This window comes from Peromyscus eremicus, chromosome 16_21 (assembly GCF_949786415.1).
Source record: "Peromyscus eremicus chromosome 16_21, PerEre_H2_v1, whole genome shotgun sequence".
NCBI classification, from domain to species: Eukaryota; Metazoa; Chordata; class Mammalia; order Rodentia; family Cricetidae; genus Peromyscus; species Peromyscus eremicus.
The window spans coordinates 8,122,227-8,146,272 of record NC_081432.1 but is presented as its reverse complement, the minus strand read 5'-3'; the positions used below and the strand labels follow the sequence as shown (position 1 = coordinate 8,146,272).

Genomic DNA, 24,046 nt, shown 5'->3' with positions numbered 1-24,046 from the left:
CTTGTGGCAACCATCTTTTCTCACACTCTGCGTCCTAGCATGATAGGTATGAGTCACCACACCCAGCAAGTCCCAGGATGTTTTCATTACCCCAAAAGGAACCCAAACCCATGATCAGCCATCCCCTGCTGTCCTCCCCGAGCCCTGTGCAGTCTCACATCTGTCTGAGTGCACACACACACACACACACACACATACACACACACACACACACACACACACACAGATACAAAAGTAAATAAATAAACTTAAAACTTTAAACCTGGGAGGCAAGATGGCTGGCCCGAGGAATGAAATTCTGTGTCTAGAAACAGATTTTAGAAGCGATTTCTCCTCACAATATCTTTTTCAAATCGCCCGATAAGGATCATGGCATCAGCAGTCCAGTGGGTGACATCAAACAGAACTATCTAGAAACATTTATTTCCAATCCAAAATGGAGCTTTATCTAGTGTCTGTCATAAGTCTACATATTCTCTTCCAGAGAATATGCAAGGTCAAGCTGGCTTTGACGGCCAATGGCAGGACATTATTGTGCTACCACCCTTCTGTGGACACCCCCTATGAACACACCTAACCTATCCCTCAACCAGATATTTTGCATAATAATGAAGAAAACATACGAACAAGTGCTGAAAACCAAATTAGAAGAAAAAAGCAAACGGCTTGAGCAAGGCCCTGTGATAGAGCAGCTCAGGAGGTGTTCTTCACCACAAAGCATCGCTGGTACCCGCACGGACAGGATCACAGGCGCCGTAAGAAACTGGATCCCCCCAAAGACAGGTGACAGCTCTCGATTTTCCAAGCATCCAGGAAATTTTGCTTTTGTCTTATTTGCCAGCTGAGAAAATGCAAATGGTGTATTCATTAAGATGTTATGTAAGAAAATAATAAAAATACCCTTTCATAGATAAAAAAATAAATAAAAATAAAATAAAACTTAAACCTGAAGAAAACAAACAATCTAGCTTAAAAAATGGCCATGCAACTAAGTGGAATCGTCGAAAATAGTAGTAAACAAGCAAACACTTTTTTTGTTTTGTTTTGTGTTGTTTTTTTTTTTTTTTCCAAGACAGGGTTTCTCTGTGTAGCTTTGGTGCCTTTCCTGGAACTCACTCTGTAGCCCAGGCTGGGCTCAAACTCACAGAGATCCGCCTGCCTCTGCCTCCGGAGTGCTGGGATTAAAGGCGTGCGCCACCACTGCCTGGAAGGAAACACTTTTTAAGATTATTTTTTAGGCCTGGAGAGACAACTCAGCGGTTGAAAGAATTTGCTGCTATTCCAGAGGACCCAAATTCAGTTCCCAGCACTTACATGGTGGCTCACAAATACCCTGCCACTCTAGTTCCAAAGGTCCTGTTGGCCTCTCTGGCCTCTTTGGGCATCAGGTATGGGAGTGGTACACAGGCATATGTGCATACAAGACATCCATACACATAAAAAAAAATTTTAATTAATTTTTTACAAAACCAGTTTTTAAAAAAATCACGTCTGTGGGACACTACATAAAACCCTAACTGGTAAATATGGAAAGAGATTTGTAAGAAAGGAGAGCAGCCAAGGGTTGGGGGACAGTCTCCAGAATGCATCATATACATGGATGTAATTGTTAGTGATTGACATTTATTACTAAGAAAAGGAATAATGTCGTGGTGTTGGCAACCTGCCCAGCAAATGCTAATTGTGCTGAAATTCCTGAGTCTCTGCTGGCAAGAGGCTTTGGGAAAACTCTAGAATGAGAGGCTTCTTTTCATTCTCATATCTGCATGGTCTTCCACACCTTCTATGCTGCCCCAGGAAGGCTGAATTTTAAGACAATCTGGTTGATTCACCAACCTCAAGATAAACAACAAATATAAAAAAAACATAGATCAGATTTCAATTTTCAGTTAAACTCTTCAGTGGTGCCCCCTTCAGGATGGCCTTAGAATAGCATCATTCTCCAAGTCACAGCCAATCTGATCCTACCAGGGATCTTCCCCAAATTCACCCCAAATTTACAGGCCTGCTCTCTGCATCTGTTAAGCATCAACTCACACATCAGCAGGACTTAGGATCTCTCTTACTGGCTGTCTTTCTTCCCTGGCCATAGTTGGCCCTCAAGCCAGACCCTAGTCTGCTGTCCTGGAATCCTCAGTGCCTGAAGCCCTAGGGTTTCTGGGAAGTGCTCCTAAGTGTACAAGGAAGGAGTAAAGGACAGACAAACTGGAAGCCACCTGGATCTGACTGATGCTCTCCTTTCTAAAGTGTTGACTTCTGAAAAATCTCCTGGTGAGGGCACCGTTAGTGTGGTAGGTAGACTGATGTTGATTTGGGGCTTTTCTCCAATTCTATTATTAGTTAGTTTGTGTGTTTGTGGGTACTTCACCTGCACATGCACCGTGTGTGTGCAGTACCCAAGTAGATCAGAAGAGGGCATTGGATTCGCTGGAACTAGAGTTACAGATGGTTGTGAGCTGCCATGTGGGTGCTGAGAATCTAACTCTGGGCTTCTAGAAGAGCAAGTAGAACTCTTAATAGCTAAGCCATCACTCCAGCACCAGCTCGTTACCGATTCTAAGTCATCAGAGCACGTCTTGCTCGCACAGGGGAAGGTGATCCTCCCTTCTCATCTGCAAGTCGACAGTGTCATGGAGATGTATGTATTACCAGCACACACACCTCACCTTCAGCCCTTCTCCTTTAACATGGGAAAGGGCACACTCTGTGAAAGCAACTCCAGCCAGCAAAAACAGCACAGGACACCAAGTCATCTGGGGGAGGGAGGTCCTATGAGGATGTCATAGGACATTCTTATTCAGGTGACCTGGCAGCTGCCCAGTGTGCATTCAGTCACCTGCCCCGGCAGCTCTTTCATGCCGGCTCCCAGCAGTCTCGGGAACTGCCAGCTCCTGATTTGATTCTCCCTATGTCCTCCAGGAAGGCTGAAACAGCAATTGCCAAGAGATGCTGTGGCTCAGGCAGGATTCTGCCACAGCCCCGCCATCATTACAATAATGAAACTGGTATTCAGTTGAGTCTGAAAAGCCTTGCAGCTGGGTGGTCAGTATGCACTCAGCTGGGTATCCTACAAGGCACAGATAGGCTCTCACATGGCACAGGCTGGCTAGGCACTTTACACAGCAGCTAGAGTTCCAAGACAGGAAGAACCCAGTCCTGTGAAACCTAGGCTCAGACTGGCACCAAAGTCACTCTGTCACATTTCTCTGCAGAAGCAATTCTGGATGTGCCAAACTCAAGTAGGGGAAAGCAGGTCACTTTTTAAGGAAATTCTAACACCTAATTTTGTCATTTTTATTTTATGTTTGGGTAAGCGTGTGCCTGCATTATGTGAATGTCTATGCAGTACCCAAGGAGACCAGAAGAGGGCACTCGAACTAGGGTTACAGATAACTATGAACTGCCTTACTGCTGAACTGTCTCGCTAACCCTAAGAGGATACATCTTGATACAAATAGTTACAAAGTCTCATTCGCAAGGGTCATGGAAATAGAAGGAGATTAAGGATAATCTTTCAGAAAACATTGAAACAAACTGTCCAGTGCAGAATGAAAACTAAGAACAAATAGTATCTATTTCATGACCCCTATCAGGTCCTCGGCTAGGATTCCAAATCAAATACATTGACATTTTTGCAAATAAATTCTCGCTAGGTGAGATAAACAGCACAGGGGCTGTGTTATACCTGGCTTCCAGGTGACTATCAGGTCACTACTACCTAAATAGCAACAAAGTGACTTGATAAATTATAGGAGGGCTCTGTAGAAGCTAAATGCCTGTCTGTATCATCATCATCATCATTATCATCATCATCATCATCATCATCATCATCATCATCTTTCTTCTTTTTCCTCCTCCTCTTCCTCCTCCTCCTGTTCCTCCTCCTCCTTCTCCCGTTTCTCTTTCTCTTCCTTCTGGTTTTTTTATTTTTTGAGGCAGGGTTTCTCTGTGTAGCTCTAGCTGTCATGGAACTCTCTTTGTAGACCAGACTGGCCACGAAGTCACAGCGATCCACCTGCTTCTGCCTCCCAAGTGATGAGATCAAAGGTATGTGTCATCACGCCCGGCTGCCTGTCTGTATTAATAGCTTATGAGCCAGCAGGGACAAGTGTTGGTGGTCCCACAGCTGGAGGTGGGCATCAGAGGGATCTGAGGGGAGTCTTAAGTCTTGAAGCAGCACCAGAAAGGTAGTGTTCCACCCAAAGAGCCAAGTCACCAGACTCATGACTGAGCTAGTTAATTCTCTTTTAGTTTTTAGTTTTATTACTATTATTGTTTGGTTGGTTGTTTGGTTTGGTTTTTGAGACAGGGTCTCTCTCCATACAAGCTGTCTTTGATTTAACAGAGACTCTACTGCTCCTCCTTCTTGAGTTCTGAGATTAAAGTCACACACCACTGGTCCAGACCTAGGCTGGTTTTGGTTTTTTGAGACAGAGTTTCTCTGTGTAGCCCTGGCTGTCTTGGAATTCACTATGTAGACCAAAACTCACAATGATCCACCTGCCTCTGCCTCCTGAGTGCTGGGATTAAAGTCGTGCACCACCATGCCTGACCTGGGCTATTTTCTTTGTTTGTTTTGTTTTTTCAGAACAGGGTTTCTCTGTGTGACCCCTGCTGTCCTAGAACTTGCTCTATAGGCCAGGCTGGCCTCAAACTCAGATCCACCTGCTTCTGCCTCCTGAGTGCTGGAGTTAAAGCTGTGTGCCACCACTGCCTGGCTCTGACTTGGGATGTTTTTAACACAGCCATTCCAGGGTGGGTGTGGTGGCACACTGCTGTAATACCAGTACTAGGAAGGAAAAAGGCAGGCAGATCTAGTGTCAGTCTGGGGACAGCCTGGTTTACACAGTGAATTCCAGGCCAGTCAAGGCTGCATAGTGAGACCTTGTCTCAAAAAATAAATAAATAAATCAAAATAGAGAAATAACAATAGAAGAACCCAGCCGGGTAGCCTTTAATCCCAGCACTCGGGAGGCAGAGGCAGGCTGATCTCTGTGAGTTCGAGGCCAGCCTGGTCTACAGAGTGAGATCCAGGACAGGCACCAGAACTACATAGAGAAACCCTGTCTGAAACAAAACAAAACAAAACAGTAGAAGAATCCAGTGTGCCTTGCTTACCCAGAATCTTTGCACAAGCAGGTCACATGATCTTACCGTACAGTCTGTGGGAGCTCCTACCCCCTATACCTTTCATCCTTCCACTCCTCCTCATTCTCACCCATGATTAACTCATTCTAGCAAGTTCTTCACCATCCAAGAACAATGTGAGGTGCTTTTTATATAAATTCAGTGTTTTCTCAGACGGGCAGTGGTGACACACACCTTTAACCCCAGCACTTGGGAGGCAGAGGCAGGCAGATCTCAGTGAGTTCGAGGCCAGCCTGGTCTACAGAGCGAGATCCAGGACAGCCAGGACTGGTACACAGAAAAATCTTGTCTCAAAAAACCAAAAAGAAAAACAAAATGCAATGTTTTCTGTTCCTGTGTCTTTGTGTGATGAGCTTTGGAGGTAAGGAAGGCAGTCCACCACCCCTGGTCCTGGGAAATGTAGTCTGTTTGGTAGAGCATTTGCCTGTCATGTGTGAAGCCCGGGAGCGGTGGTGCAGGTTTGCAATCCTAGCACACAAGCAGAGGCGGGGGATCAGGAGTTCGAGGACACCCTCAGCTATAGAACAAATTCATGGGCCATCTGGGACATATGGCAGTGTCTTTAAAAACAGAAAGAGTGTGGTGGTACTGCTGCTTGCCTTTAATTCCAGCACGTGGTAGGCAGGACCAGATGGATCTCTGAGTTCAAGGTCAGCCTGGTCTACACAGTAAGGTCCAGGACAGCCAGGGCTACACAGAGAAACCTTGTCTCAAAAAAATAAATAAAAACAAATAAATAAATAAATAATAAAAACAAAAAGAATTGTTTTGGCCCAGAGACTATGCAAGCATGATGGGGCTAACCGATTGTCTAAACACTTGGAGTTGTGGAAGTGCTGGTGTTGATATTGGTCTTGCAAAGGCTGTGCCAATATCTATCTATCAGTGGTGGGACATCCTAATACTTCCCAAGGTGTTTATCTTCCCTCTTCTTACAGGCTATAAAACTCCCTTTCACAAAGAGAGGGAAAGTAAATGTCAGAAACATGACTATTCAAAAGACATTCAGGAAGGGATGGATGGTGTCGAGCGGCTGTGCAGAATACCAAAGGCTGGGTTTTCTTCCACGCCAGCGTATCTGTTAGGAATTCATGGCACTTACACAAGAGCCAGGCAGGGAACGTTTCCTGGTTTCCTTCGCATGGGAGGCAAAGTGCCTACGTTCACACCTGTGGCCTTTTCCGCCCTGCCAGCTTCTCCGTGGCACCTGTTGCTCCTCTCTTAGCCCACCCTGCCTGACTAGAAACCGAGCCAGCAAGCTGCCTCCTCAGCCCCTGGCACTCGCTCAAACCCTAGTTCTCATGCGGCAGATTCACGGAAAACCTGCCGGTGTGGTTTTCAGCTGCTTCTGGGTAGGAAACTTTCCATCCAGGCAGGTTGCTTTCCATCTCAGCACTTCTTCATATTCATGCTTACCTTTAAAGTTCAACTGCTTCTGCTGTTTTGCAGCTTGTCATGACCAGCACACCACTCCCTGGCATATGGTGGCATCCTCATTGCCAGCTCCATTACTGGCAAAGATATTCCCACATATGCACTTATAAATTCCATTTATCTGTATCTTTTTTTTTCCCCCTCGAGACGGGGTTTCTCTATCTAGCCCTGGCTGACCTTGCTCTGTAGACCAAGCTGGCCTCAAATTCAGAGACCTGCCTGCCTCTACCTCTGAGTGCTGAGATCAAAGGCATGTGCCGCCACCGCCCAGCTCATTTATCTGTATTTTTTTTTTTTTTTTTTTTTTGGTTTTTCGAGACAGGGTTTCTCTGTGTAGCTTTGCGCCTTTCCTGGGACTCACTTGGTAGCCCAGGCTGGCCTCGAACTCACAGAGATCTACCTGCCTCTGCCTCCCGAGTGCTGGGATTAAAGGCGTGCGCCACCACTGCCCGGCTATCTGTATCTTAAAACAAGCAAACAATCTGGAGATTGAACCTGGGGTCTCATGAATGATGAACAAGCATTTGTATCACCGAGTTCCGTGCCCAGCATGCCTCCCTCTCTTTTGGAAGATCTCACTATGTAGCCCTGTCTGGTCTGTAATTACCCATGTAGAGCAGGCTGGCCCTTGGGAGTCTCTGCCTCCTGAGCATGGGGTTAAATGTGTGCATTAACACGCAGCTTTCCAGCCCCTTTTAAAACTTTTTGCACTTGAAATCAGTCACTAAGTCGCCCAAGAAGGCCTTGAGTTTTTGAACCTCCTGATTCAGCCTCCAGAGTAGCTGTGATTATAGGTTTAGTACCAAGACCAGCTTGAACTTTCCATTTTTCTTTCTTTTTTTTTTTTTTTTTTTTTTTTTTTTTTTTTTTGGTTTTTCGAGACAGGGTTTCTCTGTGTAGCTTTGCGCCTTTCCTGGAACTCGCTTTGGAGACCAGGCTGGCCTCGAACTCACAGAGATCCGCCTGGCTCTGCCTCCCGAGTGCTGGGATTAAAGGCGTGCGCCACCACCGCCCGGCGAACTTTCCATTTTTCAATGACTCTTAGTCATTATCATTGCTATAAAACTTAGACTGCTTTTTCTGGCCTCCTAAATGAGAGGAATTTCATTCATATTTGCTGCTTTCTGGTAAAGACAACATTTCTGCAAGTCCTCCCAGTGAGCAATGGGGTTCATTTAGCTTTTTTTTTTTTTTTTTTTTTTTGGTTTTTCGGTTTGTTGGTTTTTGGTTTTTTTTTTTTTTTTTTTGAGACAGGGTTTCTCTGTGTAGCTTTGCGCCTTTCCTGGAACTCACTTGGTAGTCCAGGCTGGCCTCGAACTCACAGAGATCCGCCTGACTCTGCCTCCCGAGTGCTGGGATTAAAGGCGTGCGCCGCCGCCGCCGCCGCCGCCGCCGCCGCCGCCGCCGCCGCCGCCGCCGCCGCCACCACCACCACCACCACCACCCGGCTTTTTGGTTTTTCGAGACAGGGTTTCTCTGTGTAGTTTTAGTGCCTGTCCTGGATCTCGTTCTGTAGACCAGGCTGGCCTTGAACTTGCAGTGATCCACCTGGTTCTTCCTCCCAAGTGTTGGGATCAAAGGCGTGCACCACCGCCTCCCGGCTTGGCTTTTTTAAAAATATATTCATTCATTTATTTTTTAAAAATATATTCATACTGCAATTATGCTCCAGGCCACAAAAAGACAAATACATTTTGAAAATTAAAACACACTAGCCAGGTGCGGTGGCCCACACCTGTATCCCAGCTATTCTGAAGGCGGGGTCATCACTTGAGCCCAGACTTAAAGGCCAGCCTGAGCAACATAGTGAAATCTGAAGCCCACACCTGTATCCCAGCTACTCTGAAGGCGGGGTCATCACTTGAGCCCAGACTTAAAGGCCAGCCTGAGCAACAAAGTGAAATCCTATCTCAGAAAAATTAATTCTAAAAAACCCTTTAAAGCATACACACATGTTTGGGCTGGAGAGATGGCCCAGTGGTTAAGAGCACTGGCTGTTCTTCCCAGAAGACCAGGATATGACTCCTAGCACCCACATGGCTACTCACAGTCATCTGTAGCTTCAGTTCTAGGGGACTGATGCTTTCTCTGTCCCCTATAGTCACAGTTTAGGAGAAGTGCCAGATGTAATATACACAGAGTCCCACTCACTGAGGATGGTACCTGTGGTTTCATGAGCACCCAATGAGTATCAAGTTCTAGATGCAGCTGAGCCCATGAACAAATGGAAATACAGTGTACAGGTAACATTAGCCAGTCAGTGGGAGTTATGAGGGTTCGAGCGCTTTTAATCCCAGCACTCAGGAGGCAAAAAAAAAAAAAAAAAAAAGGCATGCAAGTAAGAAAGAGTGTACAGACAAGAAGCGGAAAAGTGACTGTGTGTTCAGGGGCCTGGGAGCCCTGGAGGACCACTAGCAGGAACTGATATCATCAGGTCTCTGTGTTCTTCCAAAGGCTCTGTCAGCTGGACCAATTGCTGGGACTTCCAAATGGGCATCTGTCATCCCAGGTGAACTAGTTACTTTTACAGTAGCAATAACCTAGTGCCTGACAAGAATCAGCTTACAGGTTTATTTTGCCTCATAGTTGAAGGGATAGAGTCCATCATGGTGGGGAATGTATGAAGGAGTATGAAGTGACTGTTGCTGTCCTCACAGACATACCCAGAGATGTCTCTTCTCCACAATCTAGTGAAGTTGACTTGAAGATTAAACATCACACCAGCCAAGGCTGGGGATGAAGCACAATTGGTAGAGTGCTTGCTTAACACACAACAGAGTTCTTAGCTTGATCACATAAACCTGATTGGTAATGCACACCTGTAACCCTAACATTCAAGTAAAGGTTCAGAAAGATCAGAAGTTCAAGGTCATCAGTAGCTGTACATAGTAGCCATATAGCCTACAGCATACATGAGCCGATCTCTCCTGGAGAAAAACAAAACACACACAATAAAACAAACATCACAGTAGTCTGTGTCTATATAGCTGCCCCAGGGCTTGTTCTCTTAATGTCTCCAAATAAGAGATAAATAGATGTGACACGGATAGGTGGATTAATGAGTGAGACATGAGTAGATAGTTGGGTGGATTAATGAATGAGGGGTTAACGGACGGGTAGGAGGACAGAAGACTGGTCAAATTGCTGGTGACTGTGGGGATGCTGTAGGTTTAAATCCCTCCAGGAAGCCGGATGGGGGCCCTTATCTACAGCCGCACCAGTGAGAGGCCTGGGGCAGGAGGGCCAGCAAAGGGAGAAGGCGCGGTCCCAGAGGCGGGAGCGGGAAACCGCGGCGCTGAGCACGCGCGGAGAAGCAGTTCACTGCCCAGGCAGCGAGCAGCGCGCGGGACCCGCCCGGGCGGCAGGGAGTGCGCAGGCGCCAGGGTCGGGGGCGGTGCCTCCGTGCGCCCTTCGTCCCGCCCCCGCGCAGGCAGCGCCTCTCCCAATTGGACGGCGCCGCTACGACGGGCGTGGAGAGCGTCGTCGCGTCCGGTGACGTCTTCCGAGGACGTCGGGATAGTAGGCAGCGTCGGCTGCCGTGTCGGAGGCGTCCGCTGGAAAATGGCGGAATACTTGGCCTCCATCTTCGGCACCGAGAAAGACAAGTGAGTAGGGGCGGCCTGCCGGGGCTTGGGCCGGGGCGGCGATGGGCAACGGGTGCCAGCCGAGGCAAGCGATGGCGGCGTTCAGACGTGGCGGGCGGGGAGGCCCTGGTGGCCTCGCGCGTCTGGGCGCCGCTGCCTCGTGGGCCGGGCGGCGGGACCTGGCGGGCGGCTCGGGCTGGGCCTCGCGCTCCACGGGGCTCCGCGCCGGGTTCCACGCGGGACTCTGCTCCACGCCGCGCTCCCACTGCAGCCCTGGCTTCTGCGGCGAGTTAACACGTTTCTTGGAACTTTGGGCTTTGAGTGTCGTGTCGGAAGTGCGGTGGCACCATCCTCGCTAAAACTCAGTCGCCGGGGCTGATCATTGGGAGCGGTATCGACGGAATAAACCTCCTGACTGCCCAAGCGTTGGCGGACCTGCTTTTCTATTTAAATTAAGGTTTGCATGGGTTAAGAGGAAAAAAAAAACAATAATTCCGGTTGTATTTGTATGCCACCGTGGCACGTACTCATTTCCAGTGTGCTGGCTGAAGTTTAGGCTAAAGGAAATGTCTTCAGATGCTTTGAAGGATAATTCCTACCTTGAAAACCTAAAGATTAAGTGACTGGCTTAATCTGCTCTGAGTAAGTAGTCACCATTTTGGTGTTCTTGAATCTCGTATAAGGTTTATACAGATATCTGTGATGGAAAGCCTGTATTTGCAATAGATAACATTTTTGGTGCCACATTGGTCTCACTGTTGAAAATGTTCTACTTTTCAGGATGGATCAGGCACCTTTATACAGATAGAATCTGCTGTGTTTGCAAGAGGGAATGATTCTGAAAGTCTCTGAAAATCGGCAGTCACTGTAGAGACATTTTACTGGGTGTCAGGTCTAGGCCAGTCTTAGAGAAATGGGATAAAGTTTTGGGTTCTCAGGAAGTCATGGAGGAAGGCTGTATGTGTTGTGTTAAGGAAGTCTAAAATATATTAAAGAGACAGAGAGACGATTCAGTGGTTCAGAGTGTGAACTGCTCTTGCAGAGGCCAGGAGTTTGGTTCCCCAAATCTGCTTCATGTAATCTGGTGTCTCACAACCACCTGTAACTCCAGATCTGGGGAGATCCATTGTCACTGGCTACCACAGGCACCTGCGCTTAGGTATACACATCCACCCTCCCTCACATACACTTTTTGATTTTTTTTCAGACAGGGTTTCTCTTTGTAGCTCTGGCTGTCCTGGAACTCACTCTGTAGACCAGGCTGGTCTTGAACTCACAGAGATCCACCTGCCTCTGCTACCTGAGTGCTGAGATTAAAGGCGTGAGCCACCACTGCCCAGCCACATGTACATAATTTTTTGGTTTTTCGAGACAGGGTTTCTCTGTGTAGCTTTGGTGCCTGTCCTGGAACTCACTCTGTAGACCTGGCTGGCCTGAAACTCACAGAGATCCGCCTGGCTCTGCCTCCCAAGTGCTGGGATTAAAGGCTTGCGCCACCACCGCCCGGCCACATATACATAATTTAAAATAAAACCTGTAAAGTACTTTAAAATAAACATTCAAAGCCAGATGTGGTGGTACATGCCTTTAGTCTCAGCACTCCAGAGGCAGAGGAAGGCAGAGGACCTCTTGAGTTTCAGGCTAGTCTGGTCTACATAGCAAGTTACAGGACAACCAGAACTATATAGAGACCTTGTCTCAATAAATAAGTACTTTGGGAGAGTGCTTTTTTTTTTTTTTTTTTTTTTGTTTGTTTGTTTGTTTGTTTTGTTTTCTGAGACATGGTTTCTCTGTGTAGTTTTGCCCCTTTCCTGGAACTGGCTTTGGAGACCAGGCTGGCCTCGAACTCACAGAGATCCGCCTTCCTCTGCCTCCCAAGTGCTGGGACTAAAGGTGTGCGCCACCACCGCCCGGCCTTTTTTTAAAATTTTTAATCCAGGCTATTTCAGGAGGAACAGTCATCTGCAACAGAAACATGGGGTGCTTGTTAACTTTTGGGTTTTGTTTTGTTGTTGTTGTTGTTGTTAGGGGTTTTTTGTTTGTTTGGTTTTGGTTTTTTTTTGAGATAGGGTTTCTCTGTGTAATAGTCCTGACTGTCCTGGAACTCACTCTGTAGACCAGGCTGGCCTCAAACTCACAGGGATTAAAGGCATGTGCCGCCGCCACCCGGCAACTTTTTGGGTTTTTAAGAAGTAAAGTATGGTTCTTTTCCAATCAGATATTTAGCTGTGATATTTATAAACTATGATATTTTCCTAGATTCAGTTTGGTAGAAATCACCCTTCTTCCTTGGACGCCATTTGAAAGAGACAAAAAAGGTGATATATACAGTTATATAAACAAATACAGAGTTTTAAAAAATAAAGTCTTTAAAGAGATAGTAAAATTAATATAAAAAAATAAGCCATGTAGCGGGGCGGTGGTGGCACACGCCTTTAACCCCAGCACTCGGGAGGCAGAGGCAGGCGGATCTCTGAGTTCGAGGCCAGCCTGGGCTACTAAGTGAGTTCCAGGAGAGGCACAAAGCTACACAGAGAAACCCTGTATAATAATAATAAACCATGTAAAGATGAATATCACCCTTCTTCCTTGGACGCCATTTGAAAGAGACAAAAAAGGTGATATATACAGTTATATAAACAAATATATAGTTTTAAAAAATAAAGTCTTTAAAGAGATAGTAAAATTAATATAAAAAATAAGCCATGTAAAGAAGAATATCACACAGAGAATCTACCCCCACCTACCCCGACACACTGCCAAGATAGGGTTTCTCTGTGTAGCCCTGGCTGTTCTGGAACTTGATTTCTAAACCAGGCTGGTCTCAAACTCAGAAATCTGCCTGCCTCTGCCTCCCAAGTGCTGGGATTAGAGGTGTGTGTCCGGCTTCCTTGTAGTTTTGTTTCAGTAGTTTAGATAATTCATTAACTGAAGCAAAAGTACTTGCTGAGAGTGCGGGATTGAGAGCTGTTTGATGTGGAACTGTTGTGTGTTTTCAGTCAGAAGTTTGTCCAGCAAGCTGTTTATTGTCAGTTGATCCCCCCCACACACACACACACACCTTTTTTTTTTTAACTATTTATTTTATGTGAATTGTTGTTTTGCCTGCATGTATGTCTGTGTGAGGGTGTTAGATCCTCTGGAACTGGAGTTACAGACAGTTGCAAGCTGCCATGTGGGTGCTGGGAATTGAACTCCAGTTCTCTGGAAAAACAGCCAGTGCTCCTAACTGCTGAGCCATCTCTCCAGCCCTCAGTTGATTTTCTAAAGAGATACTGTCTAATCAAATGAGGTTATGTAAAGTAAGGAGGTCATTCAAAATCATTTTCTTCTCCCAATAAACTCACAGACTCTACTGTGTTTGTTGCTGTCTGCTCATAACTAGAGGATAACTCTTCACAGTTCCAGATTTCATTGAGGTTGAGACCTTCAGTCTTTCCCTCAGGGTGAAGACCTAAGCATGTGGCTCTTGCTAACAGTATCTGTGGAACAGCATTCCTCCCTCTGCAGCTGGCAACCCAATAGGGAAGCCGCATCAAGTAGAAGTTGATGTCACAGATCTTGCAGACCACCCAGCACCTGATGGGTGTTATTGCTTGTGCTTTCATGGAGTATCTGAGCAGTGCTAAAGAGGCTTTGTGGCCGGCATGTGCTCCTGGATGGTTTCTGAGGCAAGCTAGGTCTCCAAATAGCATGTTTGCAGTGAGGTTTCCAAAGAAATTTCCTCTCCAAACCTGAGTTTGTTTTGTGTTTTCTTGAGATATGGCAGCACTTAGGCCTGTGAATAAGAATACATAATCTCACTCAGTTCTTGGAACAGTGCCTCTTTGCATTGTCCTCATTTTATAGGTGCTAACATCCAGGACCCAGAGAATGAGTGGGGCTTAGAGCAACAGGAAGCAGGTTAGAATTAGAACATTCTGTAGGGAGCTGGAGTTAGGACCTCTAACATACTGCCTGCAAGAGGAAACACAGCCACCAAGAGCTGCCGAACTTCTGTGATTGGAAGAAAAGTAGCTAGGAAATAGGATCGTGTTAATGATGTTTTCATCATATCTTCCTAGAAATAATCAGTTCTTATTTTCCCTTACAGAGTCAACTGTTCATTTTATTTCAAAATTGGAGCATGTCGTCATGGAGACAGATGTTCTCGGTTGCACAATAAACCGACCTTTAGCCAGGTTTGTGTGTTGTTGGGCTTTTTTTTTTCCCACATAAACTGTCAAAAGTTCTTGCGCTTTCAGAGGCGATGGATGTTTCCTCGGACGTAGCAAGTCCTTTTTTCCCTAGTTGTCTTTTGCATTTGTTGTAGAGGGTGATGGACCCATCCCACCCCAGTGGAAAGTCCTGCTATTCTTAGCTTTAGCTTCTTAAAATGTGGTCGAGACTTGGCTGAGGCTGGGTTCACCGCCCTGTTCTACCTTCAGATAAATGCTGGTAGATGCAGAGGGATGCAGTCGCTGGGCAAGGCATGCTAGCATGGATGTTTGTCAGTGGGCCCAGCGTGCTCTAGTACCCCAGAGAGGTCCACACTTTGACACAGTTTCAGGGCGCATCATGATCATAGAATTTTAATGATAAAGATGGGCATAAATTGCCCCGGGGGTCTGTCCAGTTCACTGAGAGGTGCTTGTCATCTTAGACCTAGGTCTGCCCAGGTTAGACTCAGTCCCACGTTATTTGGTTTGGTAGAGCTGGGACAGGGAGGCAAGGATTGGTCCCAGCAGAGGCTTGCTAAATGAATTAAGAGGGCGGAGATTGGAAGGTCTTGCTGAGTCTGTCTAAATTGGGCAGTTGAGTTCATTCTCCAGCCCAGGCCTGCTTGCAGCAGCCCTCTAAGCTTCGGATACATCTTTTTTAGCATACAGTTTTTCTTTCACACATTTTCCCCCTCTTACATACTGTATTGGGAGTTTAAGAAATTAGCCAGTTGATACAAGGAGATAGAAGAAAGGGACCTTGGTGTAGAATGTACGCCCCCAGGAACCACAGCATTTTATGTTTTTAGAGGGGAGAGCACAATAATTTTTCTTCCCAATTATCCCTGGCTAACCATGGTTAGTGTAGGAGGCATCTGTCCTCTAATGACCCTAACGATGTCCCTTTCTTTTTGTGAATTTTAATACTATCAAAGCAATATTCCCTGCTTTAAACTGTCATATCATGAGTGTGTTGTTTGACTATTAGCACAATCTCCCACCTGACCCAGTGGTTATAAGCTGCTGACTCTGCATGCCTTTAGTGTGTCTGTGGGTAGTTAACAGGCATGTGAGGTGGTGGGCAGAGAGAGACTGTTCTCAGCCCTCTGAGCCAGAAGGCCTTTACTGTCCCATGGTTGCCTCCAGTGGCCTGAGCACTGTGGCCTAGAACACAGCAGGGAGGGCAGGGCCCCGTACAATATAAGGAGCTCAGCATTACAGTGATTATCTCAGTTGGGTTGACTAGTCAGAGGGAACTATGGCTTCCCCTTGACACTGCTTTCCCTACAACGAACAGCCCTTGTATGCCTCAGGACAGGGGAGACCTGCAGGGACCAGGCATCCATTCGCCACCATGCCCCCAGTAGGAAGCTTGGTAAAGTTAGCTCTGGCAAACCTCTGGCAAACCTCTGGAGGTGCAGACCCAGGGTGGTAGGACTGCTTTAGCTCAGTGGGTAAGGGCATGTGGTCTGAGGTTTTCAGCCTTGCTCCCAGGTGGGTTCCAGCAACAGACGTGTCCCAAACACTGTTCCTCGCCTACACCTTGTGAGTACAGGCGGGAGCTGAGCTCGATGGTCTGAGGAGCACTTAGAACGGCTTTCTTTCTGGCACGGTGTTGAGAAACTGTGCTCTGGGTCACACAGTCTGTTGGCCTGCATAATTGTAGTGTAATTCAGGGTGGGTTTCTTTGTAAGCTCATAGTGATGTGGACGTGAGATTGCTGTACTATATTAGCTTACTAACTTAAACATGGTTTGTTTTTTCAGACAACTTGATTTTAAGAAGAACGGTACAGTGTAAGGTTTCAAGTCTGCCTGATCCCGTTAAAGCACAAAGGCTAAAAGGATTTTTTCCTTAAAAGAAGGATCGCAAAAGAGCTAATGTTTTAACTATTGTATTATGTAAACAGAGACCCACCAAGAAAGTGTAAATAAGAGTCAGGTATCCACGACAACTGGTGTGGCTGTTTTGCTAAGAGACCAGAGACCTTGAGTACTGCATACAATTGAAGTGTGCATTTGTTTAAGAGAGATAACTGTGTGGGGAATCTGATGATTATGTGACCTTTCAATATGTTCGTGTGTGCTGGCTTGAAGTACAAGAAAGTGTTAGTGTTCTCTTCTCTTGTATTGAAGCACCTTACTATTGGTGACGGGGGCCGCTCAAAAGAACAGATACAGTTCCTTCTTGGTTGCTGGCTGACTTGACCCAAGTCACTGCTCAAACTCTGTTTTCATAATATGATGGTTTTGGTGTACTTGGCACAAGACACAAGTGTCTGACTTGTGAGAAAAACAACAAACAAACGTTAACCGTTTGCAAACAAACTGTCTCTTTGCAATTGTCTAATATATGCACAGCAGCCAGTAGAATTCCCCTTTTTATTTTTTTTTTCCCCGCAGACCATCTTGATTCAAAACATCTATCGTAATCCCCAAAACAGTGCACAGACGGCTGACGGCTCACACTGTAAGTCCCACAGTTGGAGAAATTTTTTTAAACGATGGTGTTCAAGAGCCCACTCTTAATTGAGACCTAACGCTGGCTCTGAGCTGCTGACATAGAGCTGTTGCAAACAGGACACGGTGCTGGAACCGCGTGGCGCACAGCCAGAACTTGACAGGGGCCGCGCTCAGGAGGCGCTTCTCCTAGGGAAAGTCACTGGCCGGCCTCTCCTGTTGACTAACGTTTGTCACGAGAGTGTCCGCCCACAGGAAGCGGGTTTTCACCCGGGTAGCCAATTGCGGCTTTACAGTGACTGAACCCTGGCCTTCTCCTTAAGTTCTTTGTGTAAAGTTAAAATGTAGGAATCTTAAGGTAAGTTGCCCAGTAAGTGTGGGTTTGATTTCACCGTTATTTTTCCTCTAGGAAGTGGAGATTTCATGACATGAGATTATTGTATTTCTCTGGTACAGCGCTCGGTTCGTCGCAGGTGTGAGCTTTTCCTCAGTCTGTCAGCTAAGAGCCGGTGCCGTCCTTGCTTGGCTGGCACTTGGCAGTGGAGAGTCCGCTGTGGGCAGAAGTGCGATATTGGCATCTCATGAGATCTCCCAGCACTGCAGTGTTAGCGTAGTTCAAGACAGCCACCAACTAAGGGGACACCTCTGCATTAGGGCAATAACCTGCTCTCTTTTCAGCACCGACTCAACTGAAGGATCGTCACAGGCAGCCGGTTAAGTGTGTACATTTAATTTCCATAATATAAAGTTGTTGCGTTTTGTATTTCAGACCATTGCCCTCTTGAACATTTACCGTAACCCTCAAAACTCTTCCCAGTCTGCTGACGGTTTGCGCTGTAAGTTCATACAAGTTCCTTCCCTGGTCCCCTGGGCTTGCGTGTCAGAGCTCAGTGTCCACTCCACCCGGTCTGCTCTGCTAGTGTCAAGAACCGCCTTCCTAGAATGGCAGGAGCTGTTGCCTCCACTGACCTGCTGGAGAGCTGGACTCCTGTCCCTTAGGCAGAGGATGGCAGGACTGGCGAGGGCACCCTTGAAGTAGTTGGGACTGCTGCTCTTTGCTCCCTCCGCACTTGGACCGTCACCCTGGGATGCACTGGGATTGAGTTCGAGGTCTGCTCTTCCCTCTGAAGAGCAGTGCATCTGAGTGGCTCTCACTCTCTGGAACTTGAGTGCAAATTGCTTAGAAAATTCAGATTTTATCTTTCGCTAGCCTCATTTCCATACACTCTGCACGTCAGAGGTCATGCTCTTGCGTGAGGGCCTTGTTCTGAGTGTTTCCCAGGTGAGGGTCTGCAGCTCGCACTGACCTAGTGTTCCCGCTGCACCCCTGCAGGTGTGCTAACCAGATGAGCACTCAGCAGAAGAGATGCTCGGGGTCCAGCCACCCACTTTGCATAGGTAGCACCTCAAGCTTCAGGAGGTAGTGTGCTACATTTGGTAATTAAGGAAGGGTTAAACTGGTATCAGTAAACACTGCAGAGTCTTCATGTGCTGCGAATTACTATATTTAAGTGATAACTGTTCTACAGTGGAATACTGGGGTGCAATCGCGTCCAACCCCAAGGTAGACTCCCCTTGGATGGCCACAGGCTAAATCCAGCACACCTCTGAGGGCAACCTCCAACTGTTGGCTGGCTTACCCTGGGTAATAAATGGTCCCAGGGCCACCGCCTGCTGGAGCTGGCCAGGCTGGGAGGCCTCTGGTGCACGTGTCTGTGGATCGAGCTTTTCATAGGTTTCCCTGCTGAGGTGCTGACCTGACAGTAGAGCTCTCTTAAGTGAGATAGCGTTTACCTGGTAATCCTCGGTTCAAATACTTGGTGTATTTATTTTATCTTTAGAAGTAAGATCTGTAGGAGGAGGGAGGTGTTTGTGTGTGGCTTTATGAAGTAACGTTTGTTCTTGTCCCTGCCCTGGGGTATAGCAAATGGAAAAATCGTGGTTGGTAACAGTGATTGTTCTTTGCCTGCTTGTTTACTTGGGGACTCTGCTTACTGACAGGATGTTGTGTTTGCTGTCTATTTGCAATTCACAGTGTGTTTGGGTATACTGTCAACTGAATTTTCAGCTCTTATGAAATCTTCCACTCCTGGAGTCCAGGTTGTAGAAAGTAAATGAAACTAACCCTTCATTTTAGAGCAAATGAGTTACCACTTTGACATTTGTAGAAAAATACACTTCAGATACACAAATTAAAGTTAAATAGAAAGCTCGGTTTTAAGAATAGCATTTCTTCAAGAAAAGTAGTAATTTCCTAGTTGTGTTCAAAATATACCGAGGCCACTGTTGTAGTCTGATCAGTGTCTGGGTGGGCTGCCCTCGGCCTCTGGGGTTGTTTTGAGTCCTGGGAAATGGAACAGTAAGTAGTTGTCGGTCTAAACCACCACCAGATGGAGTTCAGAGCTGCTAAAACTTAGAGCTTTGAGCATGGGAGTATTTTCCTTTCTGAATTCTCCCAGATGCAGAAGGCCTTGACATTAGCTGCCTGTGGAACATACTTCTCAGCCATTTGCTGTTGCCTGGACCTGTTCCTTCTCAGGCAGGGTGGGGCATCCCTGAAGGCTTGGTCAGGTACCACATATGGGGCAGGCTCCTGTCAAGAGAGCCTAGCACATGCAATAAAATTTGAGTTTTCAGGCCACACATCATTTCCTCGAAATTCAAAGTAACTAAAGCAACCCCAGATAGGTTAGAAAGGGAGCTGAAGTTGTCAGAATCAGAACATAGGTTAGATCTTCGCTTCAGATACCATGAGTTTTGAATGAGCTCCAAGATACTGCCCCAGCCAGGTGCCCTTGGTGTGATGCACCAAAAGAGGCAAGTGGCCTGTGAGCTCTCCTCTTGTCCAGGAATATGGTTCACAGAAGGTGTTATTGAAGACACAGCCTGAACAGCACGGCCCCTAAACCTCGTCGGGCCCTTGCCACCTCCTCACCCAAGTGTTTGGAATGTGATTTTATTGACATCCAATTCTGTGGGGTCTCAGAGTGAGGTCGAGGGAGTAATCATTGGAATAGACTGAGACTGGGCAAAAGTGCTCGTCAACAGCCATGACTTCACTTACCGCATGGCTTATGGAGAGTAACCTTGGTGCAGAGGTTGGGAACACCTTCAACAAGGTCTAACTATGTATAGAGAGAGATCCAAAATGCTGAAGTCTGATGGCTTGGGTTTCAGTCACATCAGAATTTTGTAGCATTCAATGGTTGGCACGTGTGTAAAGGCACGTGAGTTCTTTATATCACTCACCCTGGTTTCAGCTTCCATTTTGACCTAATAAAGGGGAATACCGTGTATTTACCTGGCCTCTAGTCTTAAGGAAGACATTTTTATTTTAAAAGGTCTTAATCCAAGAGTCACCTTTTTCCTTGAACTTTATGTGACCCTTTTGGTACCTACTAAAGCTGGCTGTGGTTTTGGTAGCCAGGACTGGGGCTGGTGGGCATTTAAGATCTCAGCAACTCCAAATCACAAGCAGTTCGGTGCTCCTGTAGCATGCAGCTCTGGCCTGGCGTCCTCTAGACAGTCACTGTAGCAGTTGAGCTTGAGGACAGCAAGGCCACAGGGCTCTCACCAGCTGGGTGTCTTTGACTGCAGGTGCTGTGAGCGACGTGGAGATGCAGGAGCACTATGATGAGTTCTTTGAGGTAAGTACCTGGGCTCAAGATGGGAGGGTGGCCATGAGACCGGACTGTGCACAGTGCTCCTCAACCTATGTTCCCCTTCAGGAAGTCTTCACTGAGATGGAAGAAAAGTACGGAGAGGTTGAGGAGATGAACGTCTGTGATAACCTAGGAGACCACCTGGTGGGGAACGTGTATGTCAAGGTACAGACGAGTGGGGTGTCCTGAGTTGCCATCTTAGTGGCTGTGGCTTTAGTGAAGAGTACTAACTAGGGTTAAAGCTGCTTGGACTGGCACAGATTAGTCTGTGTGCTTTGTTTCCTTTTCTGAAATAACTTCCTATGGGAGCAATCTGACATTTGCTCTTCGTGGATTGGGTTTGAAAAGGTAGGCAACACTTGGTGCGATCTTAGGCTGTCCGGGGGTCTGTCATGAGGAGGATTGGCGAGGTTTTACTGCATCTGCCCATAAGTGTTTGCCTCAGTGAGTGTGTGTAACAGTGGTGGGGTGGAGAATTAAACATAGCAACACAGGAATGGAGTGGCAAGCACTTTTTTTTTGTTTTTTCAGTTTCGACGTGAGGAGGATGCAGAGAAAGCTGTGATCGACTTAAATAACCGTTGGTTTAATGGGCAGCCAATCCATGCAGAGCTGTCCCCAGTAACTGACTTCAGGGAAGCCTGCTGCCGCCAGTATGAAATGGGGTAAGTATGAGCACCGCTCTGGTGTGGTGGGTGGAGCTCAGTCAGCGTGGGCACAGTGTGACATGTCTGGATCTGACCCACAGAGAGTGCACAAGAGGGGGCTTTTGCAACTTCATGCATCTGAAACCAATCTCAAGAGAGCTGCGACGGGAGCTGTATGGGCGCCGGCGTAAGAAGTGAGTCCTCTGGGTGCATGGTGAAGTGGGAGGCTTCTCATTGCCAAAGGAAAACCAGGCCTGGGACTGCCTCTTCCCTAATGTGTGTTCAGATCCGGTGCATTACTTCAAAGTGCTTGGGAGAAGCTCGCCCCACTCTACAGGGACGCCTGTGCTCCAGACCTGCACGAGCCTGCAGGGTTTCGGGTGGTGTGCAGCTTGTCTGGTTTGCATACATGGCCATCCCACTGTATTGCTGACATGGGCACTGTGCTCTTGTTCCTGGCCCTGTGTCGCAGAGCAGGGGTCAGTGTGAGTTAAGTGAGTTCACTGGTTCTATCTAGATAGCCCTACCACTCTCCTGATATACATAGCTCAGGAAGTAGATATTATTGGGATTGCTTTGATTGTCAGCAAGAAGCAACTCTTCCTCCCTAAAAATTAGCCTAATGGACTCTGCCTAGCAATTCCCAAGGAGTGGGTCAGGTTGGAGAAGGGCTGTGAGCAGCAAGTCAGTGTAGATGTCTTCCGGGTGTGCATCCAGGCCTCACTGCTGCCCATCCTGCCTCTGTTCTGTGCTGATTTCCCCCAGCATTTGGGTTGGTTGTAAAAGCTATAGGATACTGAGTATATCACACATGTTCAGTTTGGAGGTGCATCCTTCCTAAAAATAGCATCTAAAATTGGGGTGCGTCCCATGCTTGGCTTGAAGCTGCTGGCTTCATCTGTCAGTGCTGTGCTCTGATGCTGATTCTTGTCCTTGATCCAGGCATAGATCCAGGTCCCGATCCCGGGAACGGCGTTCTCGATCCAGAGACCGTGGGCGTGGTGGCGGCGGAGGAGGTGGAGGTGGTGGAGGACGAGAGCGTGACAGGAGGCGGTCGAGAGACCGAGAGAGATCTGGGCGATTCTGAGCCGAGCTGTTTTTATCGTGTGTCTGCTAGACAGTGTTGTAGTTGGTTGACAAGCCAGTTCATAATGGGATTTTTTTTTTAAAAAACAACAAAAAAAAACAAAGATGGGTTTCTGAATAAAATTTGTAGTGATACAGTATTGGTGTGACAGACTTGTAAAGTTTTCGTCTGTAGTTTCTTTCCCTTTTTTAATAATTTATTTAAATTTATTTTATGTGCTTTGGTGTGAAGGTGTCAGATCCCCTGGAACTGGAGTTAGAGGCATGAGCTGTCCTGTGGGTGTTGGAAGTTGAACCCTGGTCCTGGTAGAACAGCCAGTGCCCTTAACTGCTGAGCCATCTCTCCAGCCCCTGTAGTTTCTTTTCTAAAAATGCTAGTCCCATGTCCTTGGGGTAGGTTCCTATCACTGGTTATAAACAAAACTTGAGAGCATAAAGACACAGCAGGTGACGGGGGCAGCTTCATAAGGAAGAGAGCTGCTCCAGTCACTCTGGCGAGCCGTGTGGGCTCTCCGCCTTTCTCTGCTCTTCATAGCCAATGAGCCGTGTCTAGCTACAACCCTCTGAGTCCCCAGCATCAGGCCATGGGTAATGTTATATGTCCTGGGGTGAGGTGCAGCCCCGGGACCTGTATGGATCACCTGACCTGTCTCCAAGCTGGGTGTCCGCAGTGCCTCTGGATGGAGTGGGACTGGCTGGCTGGCTTGTGTTTACATGCCTGGGAAATGCTCAGCACCACAGCCACAAAGCCCCATGAACACTCACCTTTGTCCAAGGCCTTCCTGTGGGGTATCGCCCTAAACAACTTGTGTTGCGAGGTAGGGTACTGTGACCAGGCCTGAATCAAGAGTTTACATGTTTCATCCCAACAGCTCTTCGCCCAGAACAGGAACTGGGTTGTCCCATGGATTGCCCTAGTAAGCATCTGGTCACTCCCATGTGTCTGGAACATTGCTCTTGGGGTAGGAGGACATGGGTCTGCCCCCAGACATACAACATCAGAAGGAGGTACTACTTCCCCAGTCTGATGGAGACCGTTGGCACATGGGGTGATGCTGAAGTGTGCTGCGCCTGTGGAAGACAGGCTTTGTTGAAGTTCAGATGTCAAGAGTGATGTTAGGGTTTGAAGTGAGCCTGTGAACATCTCCACATGTGGAACCCTTTAGCAGATGGAGCCTCAATAGAGGAAGTGGATGGATGGCTGGAGGTGGATCTTGACAGGTATAGTTCCCGGCTAAGCTCGGCTTCCTGTGCCCTCAGATCTGAGCTGCATATTCCCACTGCTAGGGATCCACCTGCCACTGTGCCTTCCCCCCATGGTGACCTCTGACCCCTCAAACCATGAGCCTTTGAGTTCGTTTGATCAAGTGTCTGTCAAAGCTACAAGGAAACCACTGATGCAGGTGGGTCGAGAAAACAGGTATCCTCCAACACGGACTACCCACGCGCACCTTGTGGATGGGCGCGTGTCATCTCTGCCTCAGCTTCGGAGTAGGAATCTAACTGCATAGGACACAGGAAGCCTTTTATACCCTTTCAGTCACACAGCGGGTGTCTGTAGGTTCAAGTGAAAGGGTGGGGTTTTTGCAAAAGTGACTTTCAAGTTTCTACAATAGGAACATGGACAGCTTATATCATGACTCAGACATGAGACACTACCTCCAGCAACCCCCCAAGACTGATTGATAATGTACTGTTACCCCAGTTAGGTTCGCAGTCTGGGGCCTGACAGCCCTAACAGACCATGATTGCCCACACTCAATAGGCCAATTAAAATTAATAGTGAAAACTAGAAAAGGGATTTATTCAAAGTGGCCACCTTGAGAA

At 47.2% G+C, this 24,046-nt stretch overlaps 1 protein-coding gene and 1 pseudogene across 3 annotated transcripts; both read left to right on the top strand.

Annotated features, from left to right (window-relative positions):
* Positions 1–369: 369 nt before the first annotated feature.
* Positions 370–787, top strand: LOC131926187 (large ribosomal subunit protein mL42-like; annotated as a pseudogene).
* Positions 788–10,053: 9,266 nt separating this feature from the next.
* U2af1 (U2 small nuclear RNA auxiliary factor 1) lies at positions 10,054–22,359 on the top strand. 3 transcript variants are annotated; one of them, XM_059281781.1, is made up of 8 exons: positions 10,054–10,187; positions 14,260–14,347; positions 17,594–17,660; positions 20,422–20,471; positions 20,553–20,651; positions 21,018–21,151; positions 21,235–21,327; positions 22,076–22,359. In XM_059281781.1, the coding sequence occupies exons 1-8, from the start codon at positions 10,144–10,146 to the stop codon at positions 22,218–22,220; spliced, it is 720 nt and encodes a 239-aa protein (XP_059137764.1). In that variant the 5' UTR covers positions 10,054–10,143; the 3' UTR covers positions 22,221–22,359. The 3 variants fall into 3 exon arrangements, with proteins under 3 accessions (XP_059137764.1, XP_059137766.1, XP_059137767.1); XM_059281783.1 differs by lacking the exon at positions 17,594–17,660 and adding an exon at positions 16,768–16,834; XM_059281784.1 differs by lacking the exon at positions 10,054–10,187 and adding an exon at positions 16,768–16,834 and having other exon boundaries at positions 14,311–14,347.
* The last annotated feature ends 1,687 nt before the right edge of the window (positions 22,360–24,046 follow it).

What these genes read in the sequence shown, in the direction of transcription:
- U2af1 (XM_059281781.1), top strand. Translation starts at nt 10,144, where the DNA reads ATGGCGGAATACTTGGCCTCCATCTTCGGCACCGAGAAAGACAA. An exon ending in GTCTGCTGACGGTTTGCGCT is followed by an intron (nt 17,661 to 20,421) that starts GTAAGTTCATAC and finishes CTTTGACTGCAG; the next exon opens with GTGCTGTGAGCGACGTGGAG. An exon ending in TGGGGAACGTGTATGTCAAG is followed by an intron (nt 20,652 to 21,017) that starts GTACAGACGAGT and finishes TTGTTTTTTCAG; the next exon opens with TTTCGACGTGAGGAGGATGC.